Source organism: Apus apus, chromosome Z (assembly GCF_020740795.1).
Source record: "Apus apus isolate bApuApu2 chromosome Z, bApuApu2.pri.cur, whole genome shotgun sequence".
Lineage (NCBI taxonomy): Eukaryota > Metazoa > Chordata > Aves > Apodiformes > Apodidae > Apus > Apus apus.
Genome location: NC_067312.1, coordinates 75,914,080 through 75,941,843, shown reverse-complemented (window position 1 = coordinate 75,941,843; position 27,764 = coordinate 75,914,080). Strand labels below are relative to the sequence as shown.

Sequence of the window (27,764 nt, the reverse complement as noted above, 5' to 3'; positions counted from 1 at the left end):
TCCATGTGTATACAAATATGCTTCGTGTATGTAAGTATACAGCACAGTACACAAATATAACATTTACTTAATACAAGCAACAACATTCTGTGGCAATTTTCCTAAGAATATATTTTATGCATCTGTGAGGATATATATGAGATATAATTACATGACAAATAAAAATATTTGAAGGTAGTGAACAGATTTGTTTATACGCATAGTCATTTACTTACCAGGACAGCTGATCTCAATTGCAGAATTCTTACTTACGTTGTGCCACAAACATGGATTCATATACATGCAGAACTATGCACAGCATCAAGGAGCAAACAGCAGTGGTGAAAACAAATCTTTACTGCAAGAGGACTTAGTCCTTGGCTGTGTGTTAAAGCACGGTACAGATAGGATGGAGATTGCAGCACAATTAACAAGGTTTGTGATTGGTTTTTTTTGAGTGGGATCCTGCATTGTCTTTTATCTTAAAGGCAAAGCCAAGTCAGGTGTCTGACGTGGAGGTAAAAGCAGGCAGATTTTCAGGTGGGCTCAGCATACATTGGTGGATGAAGGATGTACACACAGTTGCACACCTGGTTTGTGTGCACAGGCATCGTGATTTATAAGCACAAATGAGTAAATATGCTACAAATTATGTATGCATTTAAACTGCATGACATTTTAAAAATTTGCGTGCTATTTGCATGACATTTAAAATCCAATCCCACTGGAGCAGGCCCTGATACCCAGTGGGGAGAAACAAGCAAGGGAGGTCATAGAGCTAAAACCACTTTTGGCAACTTTCCCCATGAAGGGTGGGACAGTGGCAGAGAGGGAAGAGGCCTGCACATGATTTTGTGCTCTCCCCTATGTGTCGTTTATCAATAGCAAACATCTCAGGTGCAGTTTTAGGTCTGAGCTGAGTTATTACTTCTAAGGAGCCACATTTCACATTCATGCAACTTAACAACATGAGGAAAGTTTCGTTGTTTTATCATTATTTAGTGAAGGCACAAAAGCAACAATAAAGCTAACGTCACAAAGTCAGGGTAGCAGTAATTCTTATAGCTGTGCATCTCACTGCTTTCTGGATTGGTTTGCAAATAATAAATCAAATTCCTCCTCAAGGTGACATGTCAGTAATTTCAAATTTGATTAGCTTTATGTGAAGGATGTTGATACATTTCTACATGAAGGAACCTTTGATAGCTCAGCAGAGTGACAACCTTAGCACTTATAATGCCCCTTTGTGACAGTGTGGCACACTGAAATAATGTTAAGCTACTTAAATCTATAAAACCGTGGGGTTTCTGGTGGGGGTATGGCTCAGCAAGCTTGACTTTGGCCCGTTCCTCTTAAGAGGAGCTGGGACATGGAATAACTGCTTAAGAATTTTGCTGGTTTTATTTTTAATGCCATAAATGAAAACAACTGAGACTGAAGGGGAATATCTACATCATCCAGTACCATGCCCCATGATTTCAAGCTTCCAGGTGAAGGACATAAATCCCACGGGATCCACTGGACATTTGATCCCCATGACTGTCAAGTTTTCAACCACATCACATGTAAAGGAAGGCAAAAAGCAGTGGTTTTAAGCACTGCTACCTGATGTGGAGTATTTCTCTGTCCCTGGAGCTTTGTGAAATGGCCCGGTTTCCATCATTTTGTAGTTAAAACTTGTTACACATTCACAGCTCAAACATTCCTCTTAGCAAAAAAGTGCCAGAGAAGAACCCTTGTCTCCACTTTTGTAGTGTTGTATCTTTATTTTATTTTGAAGAGGCTATGTGGGGAAATGTATGGATTGCAAAGTTGGTAATTTTATTAAATGAAACAGTTTTCCAGTATTTCTTTTTAAAGAGTCAAAAGCTGAATTCTTTTAGTTTTGTTTTTACTCCAACTTGAGATTTTTTTCTCACTCTTACTCACACATTTTGTGCACATAAAGTAAAAAACAGTTTTGTATCAGCAGATCTTGTTTCTTGAGCCTTTTGAAGAAAACAGATTATTACCTGTTACCTGAGAAGCCTGCCAGGTAGTCTGCTGTCCTTAATGACATTACTTCAAATGTGGGGGAGGATATTTTGAAGTGGAAGAACATGCAAAACCCAAGAACATCCGTAAAGCCCAGTGACTGTTGCTCAAAAAGCTGATTGTGTCTTCTGCACACTGGCTTTTCTGTCATGGTTTAGCTGCTCAGTTTCCCACTTGAGAGAGGTAAATATATGGGATGTAGCTATTTAAGAGAAAAATGTCTGGGCCCTATTTGCATTCAAGGCTAAGGGAATAGAAGAGTTCTTGTCCTGAAAATCTGCCCAGTAATTGGGGAGTTTTTAGCAAATACTTGAGAGGCTGATGCACACCAGGGCCCGGTCTGTTTGGACACAGGCATGTGTGCCTGTGGCAGGACAGGCAGCATCTTCCTTCCCTAAGGTCTCAGGAAATGAACAGGGTACAGGTCGATGTATGGGTTAAGTGTCTCAGCAGGAATAAATCAAGATGCCACGACATTACACCGGTTCAGCACCACGAAGAACTGAGATTTTGGCATTAGCAGATTTGTGCTGTGCAGAGCAGAGGTGGTGAGGAAAAATACCCCTCTGGGTTCATACAGCAGCACCCATCACTGCCAAGCCCAGGAGGTGGGTTGTGACAGGGCACTAGTAAACAGGGCAATGAGCCGTAGTTGGTAATATTTAAAAGATATTGGCCATAAAACATGGGTAAGAGTGTGCAGTGTGTGTTGTGTTATCTGAGTGGTAACATGATGCATGAGCAGTATAATTGTAAATATGCTGCTGAATGTGGATGTTTGTACAGGTGATTGCCTTTCTGGGCAGATTAATGCTTTTGTAATTTGCCTGGCTTGTTACATATTTTGTGTGAGTATTAGGTACCTGCTTTTGAAACTAAGCCTTTTATGACTTGACTGGGTTCAGCAGATTTTCTGTATTTGATACTGATCAATTAAATTGTTGTTTGGGGGTAATTGATTCTGTTTGCTGCAGAGTGGCCTGTGGCTGTGTCGCCCTTCCTTTTTATCTCACTCAAAGAGCACTGTCAGGTTAGCACAGAAATGTATGTGCGAGCAGCTGAAGCAAGGAGAAGAAACAGTGCATGGCTGTTGTTCCAAAATGAGCACCTCACTGTACACCTGCATCATACAAAGCAAGAATTTAGATGCTGTGTTCCTTCCTACAGGGTTATCCTTGAAACTGCCATTGCTGTATTTATGATTCTTCATACTGTTTGGGTTTGTCTTTTTTTCATTTGTTCATTTTTGGTTTTCACTGTTCTGTTTAAGCAAACCTTGAAAACTAAGTAACTAATGCCATGACAGCAAACTCCAGGGATGATTTTACAGAGGCTTGTGGTGTGAGTACAGAATAATACTACTTTCAGTGACCAGACTTGCTTCCCTCCAACAAGGCATGAAGTGTTCAACATTTGAATGAATTAACATTACCCACTACTGTACACAGGGATAGACCAGTTGAAACTCGTGCCAAAGCAGGTAGTGACAAAGTACAAACATTTTGTATTTCAGACCTTTGTGCTCCTACATATGTTGTGTCCTCAAGGGCAGTTTGTCCCCTGCAGGGAATGCAACTCTGCAGCTCCTTTCTTACACCATTGGTTTTGCAAAACTGTGGCTTGTGCATCCCCATCCCATTGGGACAGGAATGTTGAGCCCATCACAGGGTTACTCAGCTCCTCTACTGGTTTAGATCCTGCACTGTAGACATTAGTGCACACAGTATAATGGAGGGATTCATGATCTCTTCAAATCAGTAGCAGTCATCATCTCATGAAGGAATTAAATAATAGAAACAAGGCTTTCAGTTGCCTTGTGGTGTACCTCACTCATCTGTTTTTCCATAAAAAATCATTATGTCTGTGTTAATTCTCCTTCTTTACAGCAATCACAACAGCGTAGTGCAGCTAGGCTCTCAGGTTGAAATAAGAGTTGCCATCAGGGAGGTTAAGATAAAAATATGGCTCATAAGGTAGTACATATGACCCTTAGAGGTAGCTTTGCTCTTCTTCATGTGCTAGGATGTTAGGTGACCTGGAAACCTTGGCTGTAAGAAAACACGTGCCTTTCCACTGGCAAGGATCAGAGAGCCATCTCAACTGCCAGTGATTCAGTGGTAAAAGATCATTACTTGTGATAAGACTTCTGCCTGTAGATGCTCACAAAAACCTTCATCAGAGCTTGGAAACTCTGTAAAAGTTGTTTTTTTTTCCCTTAATGACACTAGTTCCCAATTGACATCCTTCAAAATAGCCATTAGTTTCTGCTTTAAATACCTGGGTTGTTTTTTTTATCCCAATACCTGATTTCATTCACTACCCTTGTAATGGCCAGTAATACACTCCACAGCATTGTACTACATGGCTTTCCCATATCCAGGCTGTATTACATTCCCCTTCATTTACTCATTGTACTGCATTATACATGAAATTATTTCATGTTCTGCTGCAAAAGCCCAGGCTCTTTGGACCAGCTCTGTCTACTCCCAGATAATAGCTGCAGGTCAGTGGAGGATCCTGGTGGGAAAAGGCACAAGTGATCCTCAAGGGCAGCACAAAACTCTACTCAATGTAGACAAAAGCTGTACCAGGGTGGCACCAATAAGCACTGTCATCCCCCACCCCCTGTTTTGCCCCTGAGCCATTCTGGCATTCACTGAACTGAGTGTCCTTAAGTTGTCCCTTCAAATATTCTCTTATTGTAGTTTTCTGTGCATAATTTGTTTTCTTTTACCACGGTAAGAACAATAAGGGAAATTTTATCATGTGGTGGTCTCTTGCTGCTGGTCAGTTGCAGAGGTGGAAATCTGAGATGCAGAGTTTGGGCTCAGAGACATGGGCTGGTGAATTAAGGCAAAGGAGCTGAGAGTGTTGGAGTAGCAGATTGTCACCTCCTCAGTGAACCACAGCTGAGGGGCAATGAAGCACTGACCCAGTCAGTCAGTTTTGTCTTTGCTGGGAGAGGATGAGCCTTCCAGGAGGTTGTTCTCAAGTAATTTGAAAAGTCACATCCCCCTGTGGTCCTCAAGCTTTCTTCCTCTCCTCCTCTCCATGTCTGCCCTCTTGTTATTGCTGCATCCAGGCTGTCAGCTGTCCTTCATCTCTGCATCCCAACCTCTCTGCAGCCAATTTCCTGCTTTGCCATTTCTTTACTTACATAAACCCACCTCCTTGGTGTTCCTGTACCTACTTGCAGTGATCTTTTTGCTCAGTCAGTCTCCTCTCAGTCTACTGTTCCATCTGCCTCCCAGGACTGGTTGTCCTCTCTATTTCTATTATGCTTCTTTTTTTCTTTTTTTTTATTTTTTTTTCTTTCTCCCCTTGTTTTGCCTGCATTTGGAGTCCAGGACAGAGCTCTACTGTCTGTGCTTAGTTCCTGTGCCTGATGCCACAATTGCCTGCAGCATCTGGGAGCAGCAGTTGCAAAAAACAAAACAAAACAACAAAAAAAGTTTGGCTCAGCCCTGTCAGCCCTGGGCTGGAGCTTGCCCATTGCAAACAGCATCTTCAGAGGAGTCCCTGGCCAGTTCAGCTGCCAAAATCTGGGAACTCTGTGCTGAGCATATGCAAATGAGACTTTTCAAAGGCTTGTGACTAGGCAAAAAGCTGGGTGGTTTTTCATGGGAACTGCAAAAGGACAACAGGGACCCTACCTTCCAAATTTCAAACTATTGCTGTGAAGAATAGAGGCACAGGAGCTGCTCAGCAAAATCCTTGTAAGGCTTTATTTTACTTTCTTTTCTTGTTTTTTTGTTTGTTTGTTTGTTTCGTTTTGGTTTTTTCCCCAACAGGGGCAAAACATGTTTTTCCTCAATCTTATTTCCTGAAGTGACTAAGTCCTTTTAGCTGAAACATAAAAAAATAATAATAATCAGCCTGAGGCAGAGACAGAGCATGGGAATTTTCATCCCAGATACTTAGCTTGGCAAAATTTATAAGCAACTGAAAACAAGCCCTTATAAAGGGAACTATAGCGATCCCCAGCTACAGAGGACCTACTTGCATTATACACAAAAGTCAGATAAGAATATGTCCATGACCCATTTGGGATGCTAAAGCCAATTAAAATGTATCTGCTCGTCATATTCCAGAAATCCATATTAAGTAATGGGTGTCCTAAGGAAGCATTTGGTTTTAGCACTTCTCAGGCCATACCAAAGCTGTCACATCGAGTTGATTTGCTAAGCATGCCTGCCACAGATTTATTAAGTTTGTTGGGGTTTTTTTATCTTGGCTCTTTTATTGGTTTTTTTTTGGGGGGGTTGTTGTTGTTGGTGTTTTTTTTTCATTATTATTATTTTCTTTTTTTGTGAAACTTAATTTAAATACTTACAGACACATTAGAAGTCCAGCCCAGTCAAGTCCAGTGGCAGATGCCTTTGAGGTGCATCCCTAGCATCTCCTGGGCTGAAAGTGTGAGAATATTCACAGATTAGGTGGTTTTTCATCCAGACCTGTAGCAAAAAACACTTCCTACCATCACCCCTGCACTTAGATTTATGGGACAAATCATGATGCTTTCACCTATTGCCTAATCATGGTAGTGGATGGAATGCACTTCCACCATGAGGGCTGTGGATTTGTGTTCCCCACTTCTCTTATAGAATCATAGAAATATAGAATTGTTTTGTTTGGAAAGACCTTTAAGATCATCAAGCCCAACTGTTAACCCAGAACTGCCAAGGCCACCACTCCCCATGTCCCTTAGAACCACATCTATAGGGCTCTGAAACCCCTCCAGGGATGGGGACTCCACCCCTGCCCTGGGCAGCCTGGGCCAGGGCCTGACAACCCTTGCCAAGGAGAAACTGTTCCCAAGATCCAATCTAAACCTCCCCTGGCACAACTTGAAGCTGTTTTGTCTTGTGGTTTGTTCCTGGGAGCAGAGCCCGACCTCCCCTGGCTCCAACCTCCTCTCAGGCAGCTGCAGAGCCAGCAGGTCTCCCCTCAGCCTCCTTTGCTCCAGGATCAACACCCCCAGCTCCCTCAGCTGCTCCTCACAAGTTCTCCAGCCCCTTCTCCTTCTGCTCCAGCCCCTTCCCCAGCTCCGTGTCCCTTCCCTGGACACGCTCCAGCTCCTCCATGTCCTTCTTGTGAAAGAGCAGAATCCTCTGCTCCATGTGCAAAGTGGGGCACCTGAAGGCTCCTTGCAGGTGTCTGCAGCTGCAGAAGACACAGTCCTGGTGAGCTTCACCACTCCTCTCCCAGCTGCATCTCCTTTCATGGTCCTCCTTTGCTGAAGGCTTTTTGGCCCATGCACAGACCTTAATGTGGAATAAGCTCCCTGAGCTGCCCAGCTACTGTTTTTCCAAACTTCACAAGAGAGCAAACCCCCTGTTTTACAATGTCCTGTCCCTTTGGTTTGTGCTTCTTCCTCTCTGGGAGTCAGGCCCATAGGCTTGTGGTGTGTCTCAGTGCAGACCTGGAAAAGCAATCCTGAATCACATGAAGATTTGGAATATTTGGGCTGTGAAATTCCTCAGGGTTCCTGCCGAAAGCAACAGTCGTGGCTAGAGAGATACCAATGCAAAGTGTTTGTAGAGTTCTGATGTTGGAGCTGAAAAACAGATGGGGATGTTGTTGACTGCAAGTTCTTTGCTTTTTAAGTCAGTCAGAGATTTTTCACAACAGACTGGAGGGGAAAAAAAAAAAAAAAAGTTTTCTTAATTTAATGCAGCAATATATTGTGGTTATAACATTTCATTTATCCCCAGACTAATGGGGAATGTGCTGTATGTGTTCCAGCCACAGTGCAAGTTTTCCTCAAGTGCTTATATATGAGCTCCCCTCTAACTTCCCTCTACAGGAGACTGAGTTTTCATATTAACTCATTGCAGGATCTTTTATGAGCAGTGACTGTCACACTGTGCCTGTCTGTGCATTTGTGCATGCTGATATTGCTCTCATTTAGAGGAACATCAGCTCCCACCTCAATCTTGTTTTTCCCCATACAGTTTGTTGTTTGTTTTTTCACTAATATATCAACAGTTTGTTTTAAACTTGTTTTGAAAGAACAACCTACGGTGGTTTAGACAAAACCAAGCCAAATTGGAGCAATAAGTATTAACAGATATGCACAGGGCACAAACAAAATAATTCCCCAAATGTATTCAAGTTATTTTCTTCCTGCTTTTTTAATATAATATTTGTGGGCCAACTGTGGCAATAACTGATAATTTTAATGCAACATGACATAATTTCAGTTCAGTGATTCTTCAGAGATAAATTACTCCAAAAACTTCTTTTCATTTTGTTCTAATTTTATTAAAAAATAAAAATAAACAAAAAAACCACAATACGCTAACAAACGTGGAGATTCTCAAAAGAAAATTATTTGAATCACCAAGTTTTGAAATTCATATAAATATTTCATCTCTCTTCCTCTTCCACATACACTTTTCTGGCAGGTTTTTGCATTTCCATCTCCAGGTCCTGAGGTTGACCATCTTTCTACCTGGGACAGACTAAAGTTTTCTTCAGAATACACCAAATGCTTAGCAAAAGATCCCTCCGTGACATTAGGCATCTTACTTGCTTTTTCTGGGAGCTAACAGTCTAACTTAGCAGCATTGGTTCTGCTGGAAGACTCCATGTGGAAAGATCAATTGCTAGATCAGGGCTCTATTTTGAAATGAAAATTGCATTTGGAAATGCACCAAGGTCATTAGTTTTCTTTGTTTTCTGTCTTGGGGATTTTTTTCTCTCTGCCTGGTTGGGAAATAATAAATTATTTCTTCAAAATTGAGATGACTGTGTCAGCTTGAAGATGCAGTTTTGGAGCTTGATGGTATCTATTGTATTATTTTTTAAAAGGGTAATAATCCCTGGTTTGAAATAAATACTGTCTCCCAAGTAGAGCTTACTTAATTATTGCAATGGTTAAGTGAAATGGTCAAAAACTTGGCCTGCCTACAATGGGATGATTAAAACTGGGTTAGCAGAAAGGCTTTGATTTTGGGGCTGCTTTCTGTCCCTCACCCTGCTGGTTCCTGGATCCTGCTGAGCCTTCTCCAGCCACAGCTCAGCAATGGGGCCCCACTGGTCAGACGTGCAAACCCACAGGGAGCATCTTCTGCTCTTGAGAGGTTTTTTTGATTGCTGGTGTTTTTTTATTATTTTCCTTAGTGTGAACTTACTGTGCAAACCCCATGAATTTCAACAAGGCCAAGTGCAAGGTCCTGCACATGGGTTGAGGCAATCCCAAGCACAATGGATGGATGGAGAATGGAATAAGAACAGCCCTGAGGAGAAGAACCTGGAGTTGTTGGTGATGAGCAGCTCTCCATAACCCAGCCATGTGTCCTGGGCTGCATCTCCAGCAGCATGACCAGCAGGGCCAGGGAGAATCCTAGAATGCCAGGTTGGAAGGGACCTCAAGGATGATCTGGTCCAACCTTTCTAGGTACTACTCCAGTTGATATGAGGTGGAGCAGCACCCCATCAAGCTGAGACTTCAAACTGTCCAGTGGGAGGGAATCCACCACTTCCCCTGGGAGACTATTCCAGTGTTGGACTCTCCTCATGGGAAAAAATTTACCTCTTGTGTCCAATCAGAATCTCCCCAGGAGCAACTTGTGCCCATCCCTTGCCTTTTCCATGTCTCTCCTTGTCAGCAGGGAATCTCCATCTTCTTGGCAGCCACTCTTTAAGTACTGGAACATGGTAATAAGGTCTCCCCTGAAGCCTTCTCTTCTCTAGGCTGAACAAACCTGTATTTCTCAGCCTCTCCTCATATGGCAGGTCCTCCAGTCCTCTGATAATCCTTGTGGCCCTTCCCTGGGCCTTCTCCATCCTGTCCCATCCGTTTTGTAGAGCAGGTACCAGAACTGAACACAACACTCCAGGTGAGATCTGACAAGCACCTCGTAGAGCGGGATGAGGACTTCTTTATCTCTGCTGGTGATGCCCTTGTTGATGCAGCCCATTGATTGTCCCCCTCTACTCCACTCTGGTGAGACCCCCCCCTGCAGGGCTGGGTACAGTGCTAGTGTCCCCAACACCAGAAGGACATGGAGCTGTTGGAGAGAGGCCAGAGGAGGCCCCGGAGATGATGGGAGGGCTGGAGCAGCTCTGCTCTGGAGACAGGCTGGGAGAGTTGGGGTGTTCAGCCTGGAGAAGAGAAGGCTCCAGGGAGACCTGAGAGCACCTTCCAGTGCCTGGAGGGGCTCCAGGAAAGCTGGGGAGGGGCTTGGGACAAGGGCAGGGAAGGAGAGGACAAAGGAGAATTGATTGAAACTGGAAGAGGGGAGACTTAGTTTGGATATTAGGAAGAAATTCTTTGCTGTGAGGGTGGTGAGACCCTGGCCCAGGTTGCCCAGGGAAGCTGTGGCTGCCCCATCCCTGGCAGTGTTGAAGGGCAGGTTGGATGGGGCTTGGAGCAACCTGGGCTGGTGGGAGGTGTCCTTGCCCATGGCAGAGAGTTGGAACATGATGTCCTTTAAGGTCCCTTCCAACCCAAACCATTCCAGTAGTATTTCCCTTCACATTCAGCCCAGACTCCTGCTGGTGTCAGACCCACCCTCATGTGTTGGCCTACCCATAGATGGGGATGTCAGGGGACATCAGTGGAGGTCAACACATCCCAAACCGGGTGTCTTCTCATCTTGTCTGCCTTGGGGCGACCTTACTTCCCCCTGCCTGCCTCTTGCATTGCTGCTGACACATCAGGCCTTCACCACCTCCCACACCTGATGCCCATCGTGACCTCATCACCCATGGCTGGTTTGATGCCATCATGTCCCAGACATCACCCATGGCTGCTTTTTGGTGGCAGTGCTCAGAAGAAGTAGGAACCCAGGAATGTGCACAAAGAAACATGTTGAGCCCTTCCAGGCAGAGCTGCTGTTTGCTGCACCATGGAGGAGGGATAAGCAGGGAGTGAAATGCAGATTTATGGTCATTAATCTCAAATTCTCCCTCTAATGACATCTCTGAGGTTAAGTCACAGGAAGTGTGATATTATTCAGCTTAGTTAAATTTAGTGTAATTCACATCTGCAAAGCCTCTGTGAATTAGTATTTAGTCTTAAATTGCTGGTTTCCATGATGTGGGAGCTCCAGAATATCCTGCACTGAGCCTTGATGTGTTACGAATTAGGGTGCAGAAGCCCTGAAATGCACACGACGCGCCAAAAACCCTCAAGTTTCTGAGCAGTTCTGAGGCAAATATGCAATTAATTTAGCCTGCGACGCTAAGCAGCTGGGATGGCACCCTCACAAAGAATTGTCTTCCCCCCCTTCCTTTGCTCTCCCAGCGTGGATGCTGGGGCGGGGGGGGGGGGCAGCTGGAGACGGGCTCTTTTCCAAAGCCATGTTTATGAGCCCGGGCTGATCCTTGCCACACACTTCACCTCATCGGGCTGTAATAGGTGCAGACCTGTATTGATTACCATGACTTGCAGGAGAGAAAAAAATCTTTGCCCTTCAGATTGGGTATAAATTATAAATAGCATCTCCAAAGGCTGAGAGTTCCAGAAATGGCATTCTTCTGAGACAGCCGCATGTAAAGCTGTTGTTGTAGAGGTTAATAACTTTATGATTGCAGCACAGGTGTACTTGACCCACAACCATGATCATCGTCCATAAAATCCCACAGCCAGGGTTCAATCACCTGCCTTCTTCAAGAATGTTCATTAGCAACGACCAGCAAAGGTCACGCTAATAAAAGAAGGTTAATGCTCACTGTATCAGTGTAAATTCACTGGTGAAACAGCACTGTCTTCTTGCCATCTTTCTCACTAACACAGCTCTGCAGCCTCCTGTAAGTGGGTCATACAGGTCTCACGTGTGCAGGGTTGTGTGCCTGTGTGTAGATGCAGATCTGTGTGCACACACGCACAGCAGCGGGTGACACACCAATGAGAGAAGTGAAGCTGGTGTGGGTGAGCCATGAGTTAGTCACCCCTCAAATTTGCAAACCTTTTTTGTTGTTGTTGTTGCCGTTCTCTTCCAGCACTTTTTTTTTCTTCTTCTTTTTTTGGTAACTCCCTGCCAGAATTAAAATTTTATTGGAATGAACAGTCTGTCAGTGACTCCCAAAACTTAAATTTTTAACTCCATTTGTTACTTGGTGTTTGGATTCTGGTGGCTCAGCTCCATCTTCTACAGCATTTTACAAACTCAGATATGTTTCCTTTCCATGAAATCACTACAATATTTGCTAAATTTCCCATTAAACTATGATTCTCACCTGGAAGATTAACTACTCCTGTGTCCAGGTTTTTTGAATGCCTGCCAAAGCCAGATCTGAAACCTTCTTCTCCTGTTCAGAAAGAAAAATATGTGGAGAGGGAGGATTTGTTTGGTGGGCTACTGACAGCAACTGGAAGATGAAAGTGTTGGTGATGAGACACTGGATGGATGCAGTAGCAGTGAGGTGGAGGAGGGTTTGGTAAGACAAGGTTGAAGAAAAGTCAGGAAAATGGAGAAATTGGTGGGACATGAAGACGAGAGAGCTGGGGTCAGTGGGTGGGTATAATGCAACAGGACCAGGAGCAGGTAGTGGCCAAGAATTAAAGAAGAGCTGCAAGATGGGCAGGTTGTGGGGGAAGGATTCAAAAGTTGGTGTCCTGGAGAAGTAAATGTCCCAGGTGGAAGAAAAGCAGGCAAGGAATAGAAAGAGATTGAGGGTAAAGGAGGTCTTGGGAAGGAGTGAAGAGGGCATTCCTCATCCTGAGGCTTGCACACCTACTTGCAGGGTTGAGGGGCCTCTATCTGAGACACTGAAAGTATTTGCCCTGTCAAGCCTGAGGTGTTTCTGAGCATGGACAGAAGCCCTGCTTTAATAATGTGTTAGCTTTAAGGTCAGGAGCTGAGGTGTCTTTGGAGCTCAGACACCTCAGGGGGTGGTGAGCAGCTGCATCAGGATTTTCAGGCTCACTTGGGTTTAGGCTGTGAAGTTTCACCTCTCTTGATGTAAGGGAGTGTGTCCATTTTGGCAAGTGGAGCAGGTGTCCAGCGGGACCAGGAAAGTGGGAGGACAGCCCTGTCTCTGCCCTCCCCTGTGCTCACACCTTTTATACCTTTCTGTGACTGTGGCCATCACCAGGGGAGAACCAGGTGGAGAGCTGAGTTTTTGCTCAGCTTTCACCCAGGAGCACAGGCAGCACCAGGCTTCTTGGGTTTGTTGTTTTGGGGTTTTTTTGTCTTACCCATCAAAAAATTAGCCTCTGAGGGAAAATCAGGGAGAACTGCCCTTCCTGTGACTGCTCCAGGGATGCTGTGCACCAGAGGGACAGTCAGAAGGTAGATGGTGCTAATGGCATCTTAGAGGGACTGGGCTGGGTTATATTGGATTGGGCTGCATTGGGTTAGGTTGGGTTATATTGTGTTGCACTGGTTGGGTTGACCTGTTCGGGTTGGGTTGGATTGAGTGTGTTGTGCTGGGTTGGATTAGGTGCCTGCCAAAGGCAACAGTCAAAAGATGAAGCAGACAGGTCAGTGAATACCACTCCTGTACCTAGGATAATACCCTGGGGTTGTGTTGACTGTAATTCTTTGCCTACGCAGATACAATAATTCAAGCAGAAACTTCAGGGGGGAGGGAAAAAAATCCCTTTGAAATACTCCTTAGGCAGAAGATTATAAACATTTTCGGGGGGGGGGGGTGGGGGGGGGGGAGGGTAGTTATTCATTAAAGGTTTACCAAGTATTAATTCAGAGTCTTGCTGAAATATAAAAGCAGTGAGTGCATTTCAGTGCTCCACACCCTGTGTACATTCCTTAATCACACACTCATTCCAGTCCCTGGAAAGACCTTCTTTACTTCCACAGCTGCCTCTCCAAGCTCTGCTTCTGATGTGAAAGGGGAGAAAATTCTATTAATCAGCTTTACTTTAAAATTGCTTTGTTGCAATTGCAAATCTATGCTTATCCTGCTAGTGATTAAGGGCCTTTTTCCCATTTTTTATCAGTTTGGTTGTCTCTACCGTCATGTAGCATGGGTTCTGGCTGCTCTGGGTGCAAGCACTGCTATTCCCAGCCTGTTCCCTTGGCTGCTCTGTTTCTGGGAAGTGCCCAGGTTGGTTCACCCTCACACTGCCTGTACAGCTGTTCCTCAGGTGATTAACACAATTTCATTTGTGTGGTGGGTTCTGCGAATCTGTGATGTTCTTCACTGAAGTAAGCTGACATCAGCTTTTTCAGAATGATTTCTAATCGTTAATTCTCCATCCGGATGTTGGATGTCACAATTGCTACTTAGGAGCAAGTCATCATAAAACACCATTGTGGAGACAAGAGCTGTTTTCTGAGTGCCTGGTCTTCTCACTCCCCCAGTCCTGCCATCATCATCAAGGAAGCTACTTCCATCACTTACTGCTCTCCCAGGTTAGCAGAGCTTGCCAAGCAAGGGCTGCACTTCAGAGCTCTGCCCTGTAAACACCAAAAAGCTGAAGGATTTTTTGAGTAAACCCAGATTTCAAAATCCACCCTCCAGTATTTCGAGTTACAGTGACTCACAGGCTTTGCTGCCATGCATTTTGGGTGTGTTTAAATGTATTTTATAAATACTGTGTGTTTGTTAAGGCTGGGGAGCATCACTGGCTGAACACAGCCCTCGACCTTGGGCTCAGGTCAGTTCCTGGTGCTGCCACTAGTCTCAGCTGACTCTCCCAGCCTGCAAAAGCACAGTGATGATGACTTTTTCCTTAGAAAACCCTGCTAGACGCGCCCTTGGAAAGCAATAGGGAAAAGGGATGTAACTAAGTGCTTGTATGATGCCGTAGCATGTTAAGATCTGTCATGTAATGTAGTATTTTTTGGGCTTAGACCCTGTGGAAGCTTTAAGCAGTTGGTCTCCCCCTAGAACCTACGTGGATTTGTGTTCTCTCAGGAGGTCTCAGGTTTTGAGCAGGTCAAAACTTCCTTTATTTAAAAGATAATTTTCTTTTCTCCTGGTTGAGAAAATTATGGTTTTCAAATGCTAAATGCATCATTTGTGCTCTTGGGTGGAATTTTATAAGGATTTTTTTTTTTTTTCTGAATCATGATAGGAGAAAATGCATCTACATTTACAAGATTTAGTTAGCTCACTAATTACACATCATTCACATGCTTCAGAGCATGGACCTTGTATGACATACCCTGCAAACACAGCCAAGTTTGCATGTTGCCTAAATGCAACAAATAAAGTCACAGCCTATTAAAAAGCAGGGCTGGATTTCAAAAATAAATAAAATAAAAATTAAAAAAATAAAAGCCAAAGAGCTGTCTGATTTGCCCACAATCCTAAAGGAGAGGTCAGCTATATGCAAGACATGATGGTCTAACCTGTTCTGAACTTCCAGTGGTGGCATCCTAGGGAAGGGAAGGGAAGGGAAGGGAAGGGAAGGGAAGGGAAGGGAAGGGAAGGGAAGGGAAGGGAAGGGAAGGGAAGGGAAGGGAAGGGAAGGGAAGGGAAGGGAAGGGAAGGGAAGGGAAGGGAAGGGAAGGGAAGGGAAGGGAAGGGAAGGGAAGGGAAGGGAAGGGAAGGGAAGGGAAGGGAAGGGAAGGGAAGGGTGGAGGGGAAGGAAGGAAGGAAGGAAGGAAGGAAGGAAGGAAGGAAGGAAGGAAGGAAGGAAGGAAGGAAGGAAGGAAGGAAGGAAGGAAGGAAGGAAGGAAGGAAGGAAGGAAGGAAGGAAGGAAGGAAGGAAGGAAGGAAGGAAGGAAGGAAGGAAGGAAGGAAGGAAGGAAGGAAGGAAGGAAGGAAGGAAGGAAGGAAGGAAGGAAGGAAGGAAGGAAGGAAGGAAAGTGTGTAGATATTATGGAGATAGAGCTGCAGGTAGAGGTATGGATATATAGACAGAAATATAATTTCAAGCCCTGCCTACTTGTCGTGTTACCCCAGTCACTATGAGTTTGAAAATCTCCAGTTGGATGATGTGGAGGGCACCTGTACTGAAAGCCTTTTTCTAGGAAGTGGGAGCCTCCCCTGCCAACAGCCCCTGCCTGCGGGGCTGCAGCCCGGGAGGGTCTGGTTCAGCAGCACAGGGCAGATGCCGTTCAGCCGGCGCTGTGGAGATGCTGGAACGTCTGCCGGGGCGGATCATCCCCAAGCACCGCCTGGCATTCCAGCGGGAGCGGCTTTCCCTGCAGCACAAACCCCGGAGTCAGCATCCTCACTCCTCAGACTGGGTCCCTGGAAAGCCTGGCGGGAGGGTCCCACCAGATGGCTGTTTTCCTTGCTGCTGCTTCCCCTTTTGCCTGCCGTTCTGCCCACCGGGGCAAAGGACTTGTTGGGAAGTTTTGGACACATTGGCTCTTTAGAGTATCCCCAGCAGCAACTCAGACCAGCCCACAGCCTGTGATCCTGTGGGCTTTTTGTGAGCATTTCTGGCTCTTGAAGTGCTATTTAACCAGCCTGTGTTTCTAACTGTGATTTCTTCCTGTGTTTTAATGCAGCTGTGTGCAATTTGTGATGTTAGGAGGCCCCTAATAGCTGTTTGATACTCTATTTTTTTTTTTCTTTTGTCAAATACATACTCAAAACAAAGTGAGACAACTTTAGGTGACCCAAAAAAATGACTTGACTTTTGGCAGCCTGCATTCTGGAGGGAAGGACCTTACAATTACCACTTATTTGGCCAGTTAGCTTGTAGAGAAGCAAATGACCCATGCTCATGGGACTGCCCTAAATATTTAAAATGAAGAGCAGTGAAAAATGACAGCTGTGTTAGCCTCCTGTCTCCTTCCTGCTTTGCAAACCTGGGTTGCACTGAGCTTTTGCATGGATCTGTGAAGGAATTTATGAAATATTTTGGTACCTTTTGAAACTACTTCCTTCTTGTGAGTAGTTTGTGTGTTGTAAATGAGGGGTGGGAAAAAAAACTGGTTGTAAGCATGAGAGTTTAGAGGTGATCTTTGTTCTGAGTTGACGGGCTGGTTCTTTCTCTCTTTCCATCATCCCACTAAAGATACCAGAGATAATCAATGTCCAACAAAAATAAACACTGGTCTGTGTCACAGGAGATAATAACCAAGTACAAAATGTCTTTAGTATGTGCAGCTATTCTCTAGCATTGCCACAAAGGTTCCCACAATTTTCCTTGGGTGAATATTCCATCTGAACCAGCTCACTAAGTGTCTAAGCCTCCATTATAAGCTGTGTATAATTTCTTCAGGTTTGTTTCTTCCCTCTTGGCTCTTCTACAGAATTTATTTCCCTGTGCAGTTGCTTTTAGATTATTATCCTGCCTGTGACTCCACAAACTACCACTTTTTAGCCAAACTAAACACACCAAAGTTTGGGGTTTGCTGGGTTTTTTTTTAAATGTCCCCTCAGAAATCACTGCTTCTGTTCCATTAATTGGTGTATGTCTTGTCTTTTAATTTGGCTTAAGCTTTTACTCTTTCTTTGCCATTGTCAGGGTCTAGAGGTTCATATGCAGAAGCTCCTAAGGTCTTTGGTTCTCAAAGCTCTTGAGCTAATGGAATCCTTCCCAATTTTTCCCCAAACTCTCATCCTCCCTGTCAGGCATATTTAGTGATTTTAAACAAAGTATATTATTATTTTTCCTTTTTCCTTAGCTTTACTGGTGATGCTCTGAGAGCTTCTTTTGTCTGGGGGTTTGAGACCTGGAGATTTACATCAGCAGGGCAAAATGGTCACAACAGACATGATAATTTCTGCCTGTGCAGATCCCTAGGATCAGATCCAGGAATCATAAATGGAGAAACCTTATGAATTAGAAGTAACTCTTTCATTCTTGATGACATCTGATGCACTCAAGGGCTAAAATAAATAAATAAATAAATAAATAAATAAATAAATAAATAAATGAATCCTGTTTAAGAATAAAATGTATGGTACAGTAGTAATTTAATAGTGTCCAGAAAGACAGATGCAGCAGAGGCAGGAGGTATCTTTTTCTCAGACATACAAAGGTTTTGAACAGTATCATTACATCACTAGAGAGTTACAGAATTAAACACCTAAGAGTTACAGTCTTAGGTGAAGACTTAAATCTGTGTGTATGTGGGGGTTACGTAGGAAATAAATAAATTACCATTGATTCATAACTTTCAGGAGGAAAAATCCTTTCTGAAAGGCATATCAGACACGTTCCCAGGTCAGATGGGGTTGGCTGGTTTGTCCTTTCATTTGTAAAGGAAGAACGATTTTGTGTTGCTTCTCAGAGTTGGGGAAATAAGGATAAAACATGTTTGGTAAGTGATAAAGTGCTTTTGCTCATGCAAATGCACTGGAAGTCTGCATTTCACCCTTTGAAGCATTCAAATCAAGCTTTGGTGGGTCTCAGGGCCTTTTGTGACTGACGGGTCTGAAATCTTTAATGTTCAGGCAAGGGCTGCCAGTGTCGGGGGGGGGGAACAAGATTGCAAAGCTCCAGCCCTGCCCAAAAACTGACCCTAACGGTTTGCAGCGTGGCAGGGTTCTGGTTCAGACCGTGACCAGGGGAGGACAGAGCTCCTTCCCCGCTGGCATCGGTTGCAAACTCCGCTGAGCAAGATGTTTGGTGAGGAGGAGCCGGGCGCTCCCCCCCGACGGGCACGAAAACCCCGAAGCCGCGCGGTAGCACCCTTTTGAAACCTTTCGAAACCCTCCCTTATGTTAAGACCCGAGCCTCCCTTTTAGCAGAGAAGCAACCCCCGGAGGGTTCAGCCCCGATCTTTTTTCACAACCCCGGGAGACATTTTTCTTTCCTTTTTTTTTTTTTCCCCCCCGTATTTTTGTTTGTTTGTTTTAACCCTGCAGAAAATAATCTCGGCGTGGATGGAGCTCTCTCTCTCTCTCTCTCTCTCCCGGCTCCTTGTGCAGCTTGGGGAAACCTTTGTCCCACACATCTTGTAAACGCGGCGGGGGGCCACCATTGTGCCGAGCATCTTCTGAGCACCGCGGGAGGAACCTTTTGTCCGGCGCCGTCGGAGGGCACCTTTGTCCCTCGCAGCCGGTAATCGCCCTGCCGGAGTGAATGGTAGGGATTGCAGAGCTCTTCTCCCTCCGCCTGGGCTCTGGTTGCAGGCAGAGGACCCCCCGTCAGCCTGGCTGGGTGAGGTGATGGCTTTTCCCGAGTGGAAGTGGGAAGGGGAGGTGGGGAAAACGCCTGTGTGCAAAGGGCCACCGGGGTCGAGTCGCCCCTACAGGCACCAATCCCCATTTCGTTTTGTGCTTTTCCCCTTCCTTATTCTTCCTGCCCCTTTAGGCTGCCCCTTTTTATTATTATTTCTCTGTCCCTTCTAATGTTTGCAGTATCTCCTGTTCAATATATCATCCTCTGTTTAATCTAATTAACTAATAAGGGCCCTCATTATTCTTTCAGAACACTAATAACCATGTTTAAAAGACTTGAGCCCTGATACCAGTCCCTCTGGGACTTCATAGGTGTATTTTCAACCCTGTATCATTCTTACTAATTGTCTTCTCGAGTGCTCTCACCACTTCCCAAGAAGTGCAGCAGCACCATTTCCAAGGCAGTCTGAGATACGTTGTTATGATCACAGATCATAGAACCACAGAACCACAGACTGGTTTGGTTGGAAGAGACCTGAAAGATCATCAAGCCCCATCCAACCTGCCCTTCAACACTGCCAGGGATGGGGCAGCCACAGCTTCCCTGGGCAACCTGGGCCAGGGTCTCACCACACAGAATTTCTTCCTAAAATGCAAAGCTGTGCCTTTCCTCATCTGAGATATGGTGGATCTGATGAACCATGGTGCCACTCCAGACTTGCAGAGAGCAGAGTCCCAAACTGATGCAGTGATGAGTTATGAGATGCTGAGTCCAGACCCAGCCTGCAGAGAGGCCATGTGCACTGCAGGTGCTGGGGGATCAGCTGCTCATGGATGGAGCTGTGTTACCATAAGCGTTTCGAGGTCTCCTCTGCTGGAGTAAAATAATTCATGTGCAAACAAGAGGTAGGGGTGAGCACAGCCCATTAGAAGGTGAAGGTCCTTATCCACTGTAAGTGATTCCCAAGGTTCCCACCACCCCTGAGCTGTCAGATTGACCTACATGGAAAGGCACAGCAATGGACAAATCTCTCGCCTGGTGGTTTTTCTGCTTCAATAAAGTGGTCAAGTTTGAGTTGTATCTGTTCTTGTTGAATCTGAGCCTATTCTGTCCCAAGGCTCCTGTTGCACTTAAGATGCCTGCAATTTTTTTTTAATGTTGATCTCTTACTTCACTGATAGTCAAAGGTAAATTGGACATGCCATAGTTTCAATTAATCCTCCTTTTCTCAAATGAGCTTTGTTTTTCTTCCCCCAGTCCTCTGGTGCCTACCTGATTGTGCATGAATTCTCAGAAATAATTGCCAGTAGTTCAGCAGGTTCATTAACTGATTCCCTGAAGGCCCTCAGATGCCTGTCATCCAGACTTGATGATTTGTATATTAAATGTTTGCAAGTATTCTCTTATCTGTTGTGTTGGTTTTTTTTTTTCAATATCAACAACTTTATTGACAAGTCTTCCTTCTTTCTGATTGTCAGTATTTCTTTGTGGTGAGTTGATTCTGAAACTTGTTCACCCTTCTATCATTACTCGTTTTACCTCCCACATGATTGGATCTGCCTTCTTTTTGGAGGTACAAAATGATGTTTTGTACATGTTAAAATATACATCCAGTTCTCAATACCTCTTTCCATGCTGTCAGCTGGGAGGGTCTCTCTGCTTTTATATCATTTACCTCATTTCTCTCAGTGGGGCTGGGAGTGGGGGGCAGGGATTGATATTTTTTTCTTTTCCAGTGACTGTAGCCTTAGCGTATTTTAGGATGTTCTAGCTGTCACCCACACTTAACAGCTTTTATAAGTCTTTTCACTGCAACATGCTCCCAAGATTTCTCCAAGAATTAATGTCTCAAATCACTACAGCCCATCACTTAATCTGGTGTATTGAATTGTGCAGTTTATCATCATGGGTGTTGAAATTAGTGAACACTGAGGGGGTGCATATACCTTGGAGGACCTTGGCTTTAGTACAACTGCTTCTGATTATCCAACTCTCACAAGTGATTCTTTCTGTTGAAAAATAGGTGCCTGCTCATGCATTTAATTTAGATTTGTCTATTGCTAAATACACAACTGAGATTGCAGCCGTCAGTGATATTTTTCATCAGGCAAAAACCTTATGTCATCACCCTTAAGACATAACTCCTCTTGCTTCTGCCTAATTTTCCAAACCTCTGGTATAGAAATCATAAAGGCACAGTCTGTGCAGTGTTAAAATTTTAGGGCTCTCCCTTCAGTAGTAGTTGAATGTGAGTATGTAAGGACAAAATTTGACCTTTAAATGACTGTAAAGGGCCAAGGCAGATGCTTGGCAAGCTTTTGTTATTGCAATATTAATCAAGTGAAGAATCATCATAATCCTGGAAACTAAATAGCCATTGTAGTGATTTTTATCACCAGGGAAATTGTTCATCTGTCAGTAAGATTGTTACTAGGAAGGGGAAAATTAGGACTGTTAAAATTGCTTCAGACTGCTGAATCCTTGAGTCCCTCTAGACTCAAAGCTTGAATTGTTTTTTGAGAGGGGTGGGTTGAGAGGGGTTGCTACAGGAAAGCTGTAGGTTAATCAGTTTCAGTAACACCAGTGAATGTAAGCCTGAGATCTCTTGAGGACACAAGAAGAGTGATGGGAGAAGGCAGGATGGAGAAAGGGACGGGGAGGCTTCAGAAACTTATTGTTTTGTAATTTTTTGTTTCTGGATGGCCCTTTCACAGAGGAGGAAGGTTTTTGATAAAAGGAAAGAAAAAGAAGTGGGGGGATGGCATAATGTTCACTGCCTGTGTTTTCATCTAATTTAATCCAGTGGATATTAATGAGGATTAATACGATTGAGACAGAAGGAGGCGGGCGCAGGCAGGCAGGAGTGACAGAGACATGTTTGTGTGGGACACATCCTTGTAGGACCCAGAAAGCCACATGAGAAGATGCTTTACCTCTCGGAGCCCAATTTGATGGGGCACAGGTGTGTGAGGAGACCTGCCCATGCAAGAGTGTCCTCAGGGTGTACTAGGACAGCCTTTACCTCCACAAAGCCACCTCCGGTAGATGGGAATCACAGTGTACCCAACCATGCTGTAACCTGAGGGATGGGTCTGTCAGGCTGTGCAGAGGTTGTGCTGGAAGGGGAGCTTTCTCCTTCTGCTGTGGGGGGACATGTCTTTGTACAGAATGACTCCCTCAAAGTGGGGAACAATCATTAGCGAGTGAGGGTATGGGGTGGCTCTCTTAGGTCATGGGGTAGGTGGCCTGCCTCAAAAACCACCTGCAGGATGTGGTGGGCTGCCTCCCAGCAAAGAGGGTGAGTGAATTTGGAGGCAGAAACTCTTTTGTATGAAAGGTGTGTCCAGGAAGTTTGTGTGAGATGTCATGAGTCGTCTCCATACAGAAGATGCAGACAGTAGGGGAAGTCTGTGTGTGCAGGTGATGTGGATCCTCTTTGTACAAAACACGTCTCTTTGTGTGGGAAGTGGTGTCATTCTGGGGAGGGCTGCCTTGGAGGAGCTTGTCTGATGACTGCCTCTGAGGGTAGCTCCTTCACCAAAGACTTTACGGAGGGGACAGCATGCATGGAGCCACCAAGGATGGCTGGGTGAGGGTCCTGGTGGGGTGTGAAGGTGGGCGTGCAGGTATTACCTGCACACCCACCACCCCGCATCCCTGGGGACCACCAGCCACCCCATGTCCCCTGGGGACCATCGGCCACCTCAGGCAGCATCCCTCTCTGCCAGGCAGGCCATGGCCACTGTGTCCTTCATTATTGTCACCCCCAGATTGTGATACTGTCACAAAACTGTTGCTAGGCAACAAATGTGGTTACCGGGTCTCAGCGAATAGCTGAAGGGGAAAGCAAAGTGTTGCACCATTGTAGAGTAACCATAGCAATGACCTACTATTACAGACTAAAGAATTATCATTAACAATGTTAAAGTATCAAACAGAGGACCAGGATCCAGAGACTTCCAGGCAGCATCTCCACATAATTGGGTTATCCAGGAAGAGGTCCCCACTCTTTCACAGCCCTTGGCTCTGTCACCATCATCTTGGTTCATTCTGTGGGTTGTTGTGGGGTTTTGTGGGTTGTTGGGCTTTTTTTTTGTTTAAAGGAAGTGGATTCACCATGCATTGAAGGAGACACTTGTAAAACAATAGAAATGCCCACAAAAAAAGAAAAAAAAAAGATCTGGAGGTGAACAGGCAGAGGAAAGGGATAAGCAGGGAAGGTCTATTTGACTGGTGGAATATTGTGTGAGGACTTGTTGGGAAGACATGCACGCAGGATGCCTTCATGTTGCATGGGTTGTTGTTTTGGTCAGGTGCTCTCTTTCTGTTGAGAATGCATCTACCAGGCTAAGAGCAACACAAAATGAAATTACACGAATCACGCCAGCCCTGAGAAGCAGACACTTTTTTCACCCAGTTAAGCAGATCAAGTGAGGTCCTTTATGGAAGCTGCACTTACCGGGGTGCTTTGGGGTACCCCTTTCCCAGACCCAAGATGAGTTCAGCATCTCTCTTCAGTCATCTGGGTGGCCTTGCCTGTGTGTGGTGGGGGGGTGTCCATGTGTCTACGTGTGTTTCTGTGTCTGTGTGTGCAGTTGTTCCTGCCCAGCTGGCCCCCAAAGCTCAGCAGCAGGGCAGCCCTGCTCCCACCTGGACCAGGGGCCAGCATCTCCATGGCTTCCCCAAGGTCTTCCATTTAAGCCCCCTGTGAGTGGAGCTGTCAGCAGCAGCAAAATGACCCCTGGTCAAACTGTCAACCTTTGTATTTTTGCAGGTACGGAGCGCCATGAACTAACTTCCTGGAAGAGTTTTCCATCCATTTTCAGGTTCTTCAGCGAGGCAATAGAGGCAAAGAACAGCTCAGTGAAACCAACCCCAACACGCCGCTCCAACAGGATCAAATACGAGGAACTGTAAAAGGAGGAGAGGAAAGAAATCAAACAACCAACCACAACAAAAAAAACCCACAAACAACAAAACCCACCCTACCACCAACAGCAACAACCTCTCGGCTGCTTGTTTTCTGCAAGCAGTCTCCCAAGCCCCTCATTAGATTGTTTTCTTCCCAGAGCACGGGGTCGTGATGTATACATCTAAATAGCGTTTTGCATTATTTCTAGATGAGTGCAACTGTCAAAGCAATATGGGTTCACTGGCTGTGCTTCCTGTGGGCTGTAACTTGGATTTTGTGCTGCCCATCAGAGCGCAGATTAAGGCTGACAGTGGTACTGCAGAGTGCAGCGTGGTGCAGCTCTAATTGCCCTGACACAGCCCTGCACCAAGCTGATGCCAGAATTTAACAGCTTCGTCATGGTCCCATCGCCTGCAGGATGTTTTGTTTGGGTTTTTTGGGGGGTTTGTTTGTTTGTTTGTTTGTTTTTGCTGCTTCCTTCTGTATCAAGACAACAAAAATGGGAATTACCCTTTTCTGAAGACGGCTCTAACTCCAGAAGTGCTAACCAGCCCGTGATTCTAAAACCCTTCTCACAGCCTTCTCTTTCTCTGGGACCAAGTGGGATCAACTCTTGACTCTTTCTTTTTCTGCTGGTAGGAGGGTCCAAGAAGTTTGGTCCAGATTTATAGGAAAGCCCCTTTGTTGTAGAGATTTTCCCCTCCTGCCGGATCAATGGCATTATCTGTAGATCTTCTCTTCCTTTTGAAAGCTCCACTTAAACAAAAAAAAAAGAAAAAGAAAAAAAGGCAAAAAAAAAGAAGCCTATTCATTAACTGGCTGGATCACACTGTGAAATATGACAGGAAAAAAAGAAAAAAAAGAAAAAAAAGGAAAAAAAAAAAAAGAGAGAGACAAGTTGCACATTTTTTCCCGTTTATTTTTAAAAGCAAAGATGCTTCTGTTTTCATATGCCGGGTTTGTAATGACTTTGCCATCCCGTGGTTACTCCCTTTTTTACCCTGAGCCTCACGGGTTTGTTCCTGCTTCCCCAGGCGCTGGAGGGGAGGTGGGATAAGGGGATACTCCACGCCACGCGTGGGGCGGGAGCCGGGGGAGGGGGGAGTGTTGGGGATGTGGCTGTAGCCGCCGCTGTCGGCAGCTTTTCCGCGCTTAAAACGCCTGATAAGCGACAAGATGTGCCTGATAGCGTGCCCGGCAAGCGAGCGCGCTCATTAAGCTCCTTTTAGTGTTGATGATGCTAAATTAAAGTGATCTTTTTCTTCAATGGCCGTGCCCGCCTCGCCACTGATAGTGCGGAGGAGGCAACACGCCGGATTTGGGACCCCCATCCCACCCCATCCAACCCTCCCTCCCCTTTTATATCATCTTTCTTGTTGCGTAGCTGGGGGGGCTGGGAATTGGGGGGGGTGGGGGGGGGGGGGGGGGGGGGGGGGGGGGGGGGGCGGGGGAGTGAAGGGAGGGAGGCGTTAAAACGAGGTGATGCCGGACCAGAAGTACCCCCGTTCCTCTGCGGTACCCATGTCCGGGATAGGGGAGGGGGGGGAGTGCAAGTGGAAACTTGGGCCGAAATACTGCGACTTGGGGCTGGGGGGGGGGGAGTGTCTCTCCGAGGAGCATCCCTGCCTGCTCCCACCGGCAGCGGGGTTTCCCCCCGCACCCCCTTCCCCCCCTGCTCCATCCGTCTCCCTGCGTTTAACCTCTCCTCTTTCCAAGCATCACCCCCTACACCCCCGCTGGGGAGGTCACTGTGCGCGTCCCCCCACCGTGGGGAGGGGAGGGATGGGGATTCTATCGTGCCTACGCGGAGGGCAGCGCAAAACCAGCTTTTTTTTTTTTTTTTGCCTCCCTGTAGGGGAGCCTGTTGGCTGTGGGCAGGGGTGGGAGAGATCTGCAGCCCCCCCCCCGCCCCGTCGGAGGATGCTGCTGCTGCTTGCGGCTGGCCTGACACCCCCCGCCGGCCTGTGTCACCCCCCGGCCCCCCTGTGTTTAGGGAAAGAGGAGGGAGTTTACATCGCCTTATTTTGGGTTTCTGTGCTTTTTGCTGGGGGAGGTTGGACACACACACTTCCCCCCGCCAGCCTCTCTTTATCTCCAGGGAGGGGAGATGAGGTCTCCGAGGTACCAAATGTGGCGGGAACGGATCTATTTTTTTTAAGAGTCGTTTAAAAAAAAAAAAACGAAGCCTACAACAATTTCTACTGTAACGATTTTAAATTTTTTTAAGGCTGCTTCTTTACCTGGCCTAGCTCCTGGATGGGGGGGGCTGTAAAGCACAGGGGGACGGGGTGGGGAGGTGGGGGTTGTCCTGTCGGCTGGTACTTCTCCGCTGAACGAAAAATAAAGATACTCTTTTTCTCTCCTCTTTGTGCGCTTTTGTCTCCCCGCGGTCCCGGGTGGGTTGGAGAGGTGGGAAAACACGCGAGGCCGGTGGGTGAGATGTGTTTGCAAACAAGACCCCGGCCGGGCCTTGGAGATGAGGAGGGGGGGGGTTAAGGTTAGGTGTGAACTTCACCCCCGGGACCTTCCCCCACCATCCCTGACACCCCCACCCCGCCCCAAGGCCGCCCCCGGACACGCGGAGCTGCTTGAGGGCGTGGGGGGGATGTCGGTGGATAGGGACAGGAGTGGGATGTGTGTCCAGCCTCACAGCTGAAAGAGCGCGGACATTCCCACCCACGCATCCTCCCCGCATTTTCCGCGGGGAAGCCGCGTAAGGCAGCGCGCCCCTCCACCCCTCACCCCCCCCTCCCATTCAGCCAACCCTAAACAATATAAAAATACATCCTGGGAGAGGGGGTTGACCGGTTCCTAGCAAGGAAAAGATTTGGGGGTAGGGAGGGATGTTGGGTGAGGCGAAATCTGTGCCGGGCTTCAGGAATGGGGGAGTCCTGGGGGGAACTGGAGGAGAGGAAGGCGTGGGAGCATCTCTGCATGGACCACCGCCTTCCCGATCGCCTGGAGAGGTGACAGCGGTAGCCCTCCAGCACACTTAGGAGGGATGGATGCTGATGTAATTGATTCCTTCACATCGGTGCCTTTTAAAGTTGCACTTCGCTGGTTCCTGACCCCGCGGCGGGCTCTGACATCAGCCTCCTCCGATTCCAGCACGGGGAATCTCGCTGACATCATGCAACAAGCCCGTGTGCCATGGACAACTCAGAGTTTCTGGGAGTCCAAAAGTGAGATTAAAAAAAAATAATAAAAATAAAACTCAAAGAGCAAGCACTAATCCTGGGATAGGTTCTCCAGGAGAACACCGCAGCTCCTCATGACTGAAAGGCTCATGGTCCAAAAGGGTTGCACAGCGTTGAGGGAGCACAGATGCCACGGCTGGCCCCATGGGCCAAGGCGAGCAGCCGTTACCTTGCCCAAAAAGGGGGAGCAGGAAAAGATATTCCACCAGGATAACACCCCCAAGCAGGGAGGGGTAAAAAAAGGAAAGAAAAAGAAGAAAAAAAGGAAGAAGTAAAGAAAGAAAGGAAGGAAAAGAAAAAGAAAAAAGAAAAAGAAAAGAAAGAAAAAGAAAAAGAAAAAGAAAAAGAAAAAGAAAAAGAAAAAGAAAAAGAAAAAGAAAAAGAAAAAGAAAAAGAAAAAGAAAAAGAAAAAAAAAAGAAAAAGAAAAAGAAAAAGAAAGAAAAAGAAAGAAAAAGAAAGAAAAAGAAAGAAAAATAAAAAAGTTGTGTGTGTGTGCGGGGAAATAAATCCCTCATGTGCCTTGTGCACACGTCTGTGCACTGGGTGCAATCAGCACGGGGTGATTCCTCCGGACGCAGTCAAAAGATGATGCTGCTTTTCAAGGGAATGCGCGTTTTCCATCTGTCCCCGAGAAACATCACTAATTGTTTGGTTTGAGGGGTGGGGGGGGTCTTGTTTGCTTGGGGGCTTTCTTTC

The 27,764-nt window shown here is 46.0% G+C and overlaps 2 protein-coding genes across 7 annotated transcripts in view; one reads left to right on the top strand and one right to left on the bottom strand.

Moving 5' to 3' along the window:
• The window catches only part of FAM172A (family with sequence similarity 172 member A), a 262,842-nt gene extending 237,906 nt beyond the window's left edge, over positions 1 to 24,936 (top strand). For 5 of the 6 annotated variants that reach the window (XM_051643535.1, XM_051643537.1, XM_051643532.1 and 2 more), the window contains one exon: positions 18,703 to 20,364. In XM_051643535.1, coding sequence (XP_051499495.1) covers positions 18,703 to 18,902 — 200 coding nt within the window. In that variant the 3' untranslated portion in view covers positions 18,903 to 20,364. Of the gene's footprint in view, positions 1 to 18,702; positions 20,365 to 23,732 lie in introns of those variants that run through there. The other variant, XM_051643536.1, reaches the window with a different exon arrangement.
• NR2F1 (nuclear receptor subfamily 2 group F member 1) overlaps positions 24,695 to 27,764 on the bottom strand; it is a 4,719-nt gene continuing 1,649 nt past the window's right edge. The window contains exons 2-3 of the mRNA XM_051643592.1: positions 24,871 to 25,031; positions 24,695 to 24,699 (exon numbers count right to left, since the gene is read on the bottom strand). Coding sequence (XP_051499552.1) covers positions 24,695 to 24,699; positions 24,871 to 25,031 — 166 coding nt within the window. The remainder of the gene's footprint in view (positions 24,700 to 24,870; positions 25,032 to 27,764) is intronic.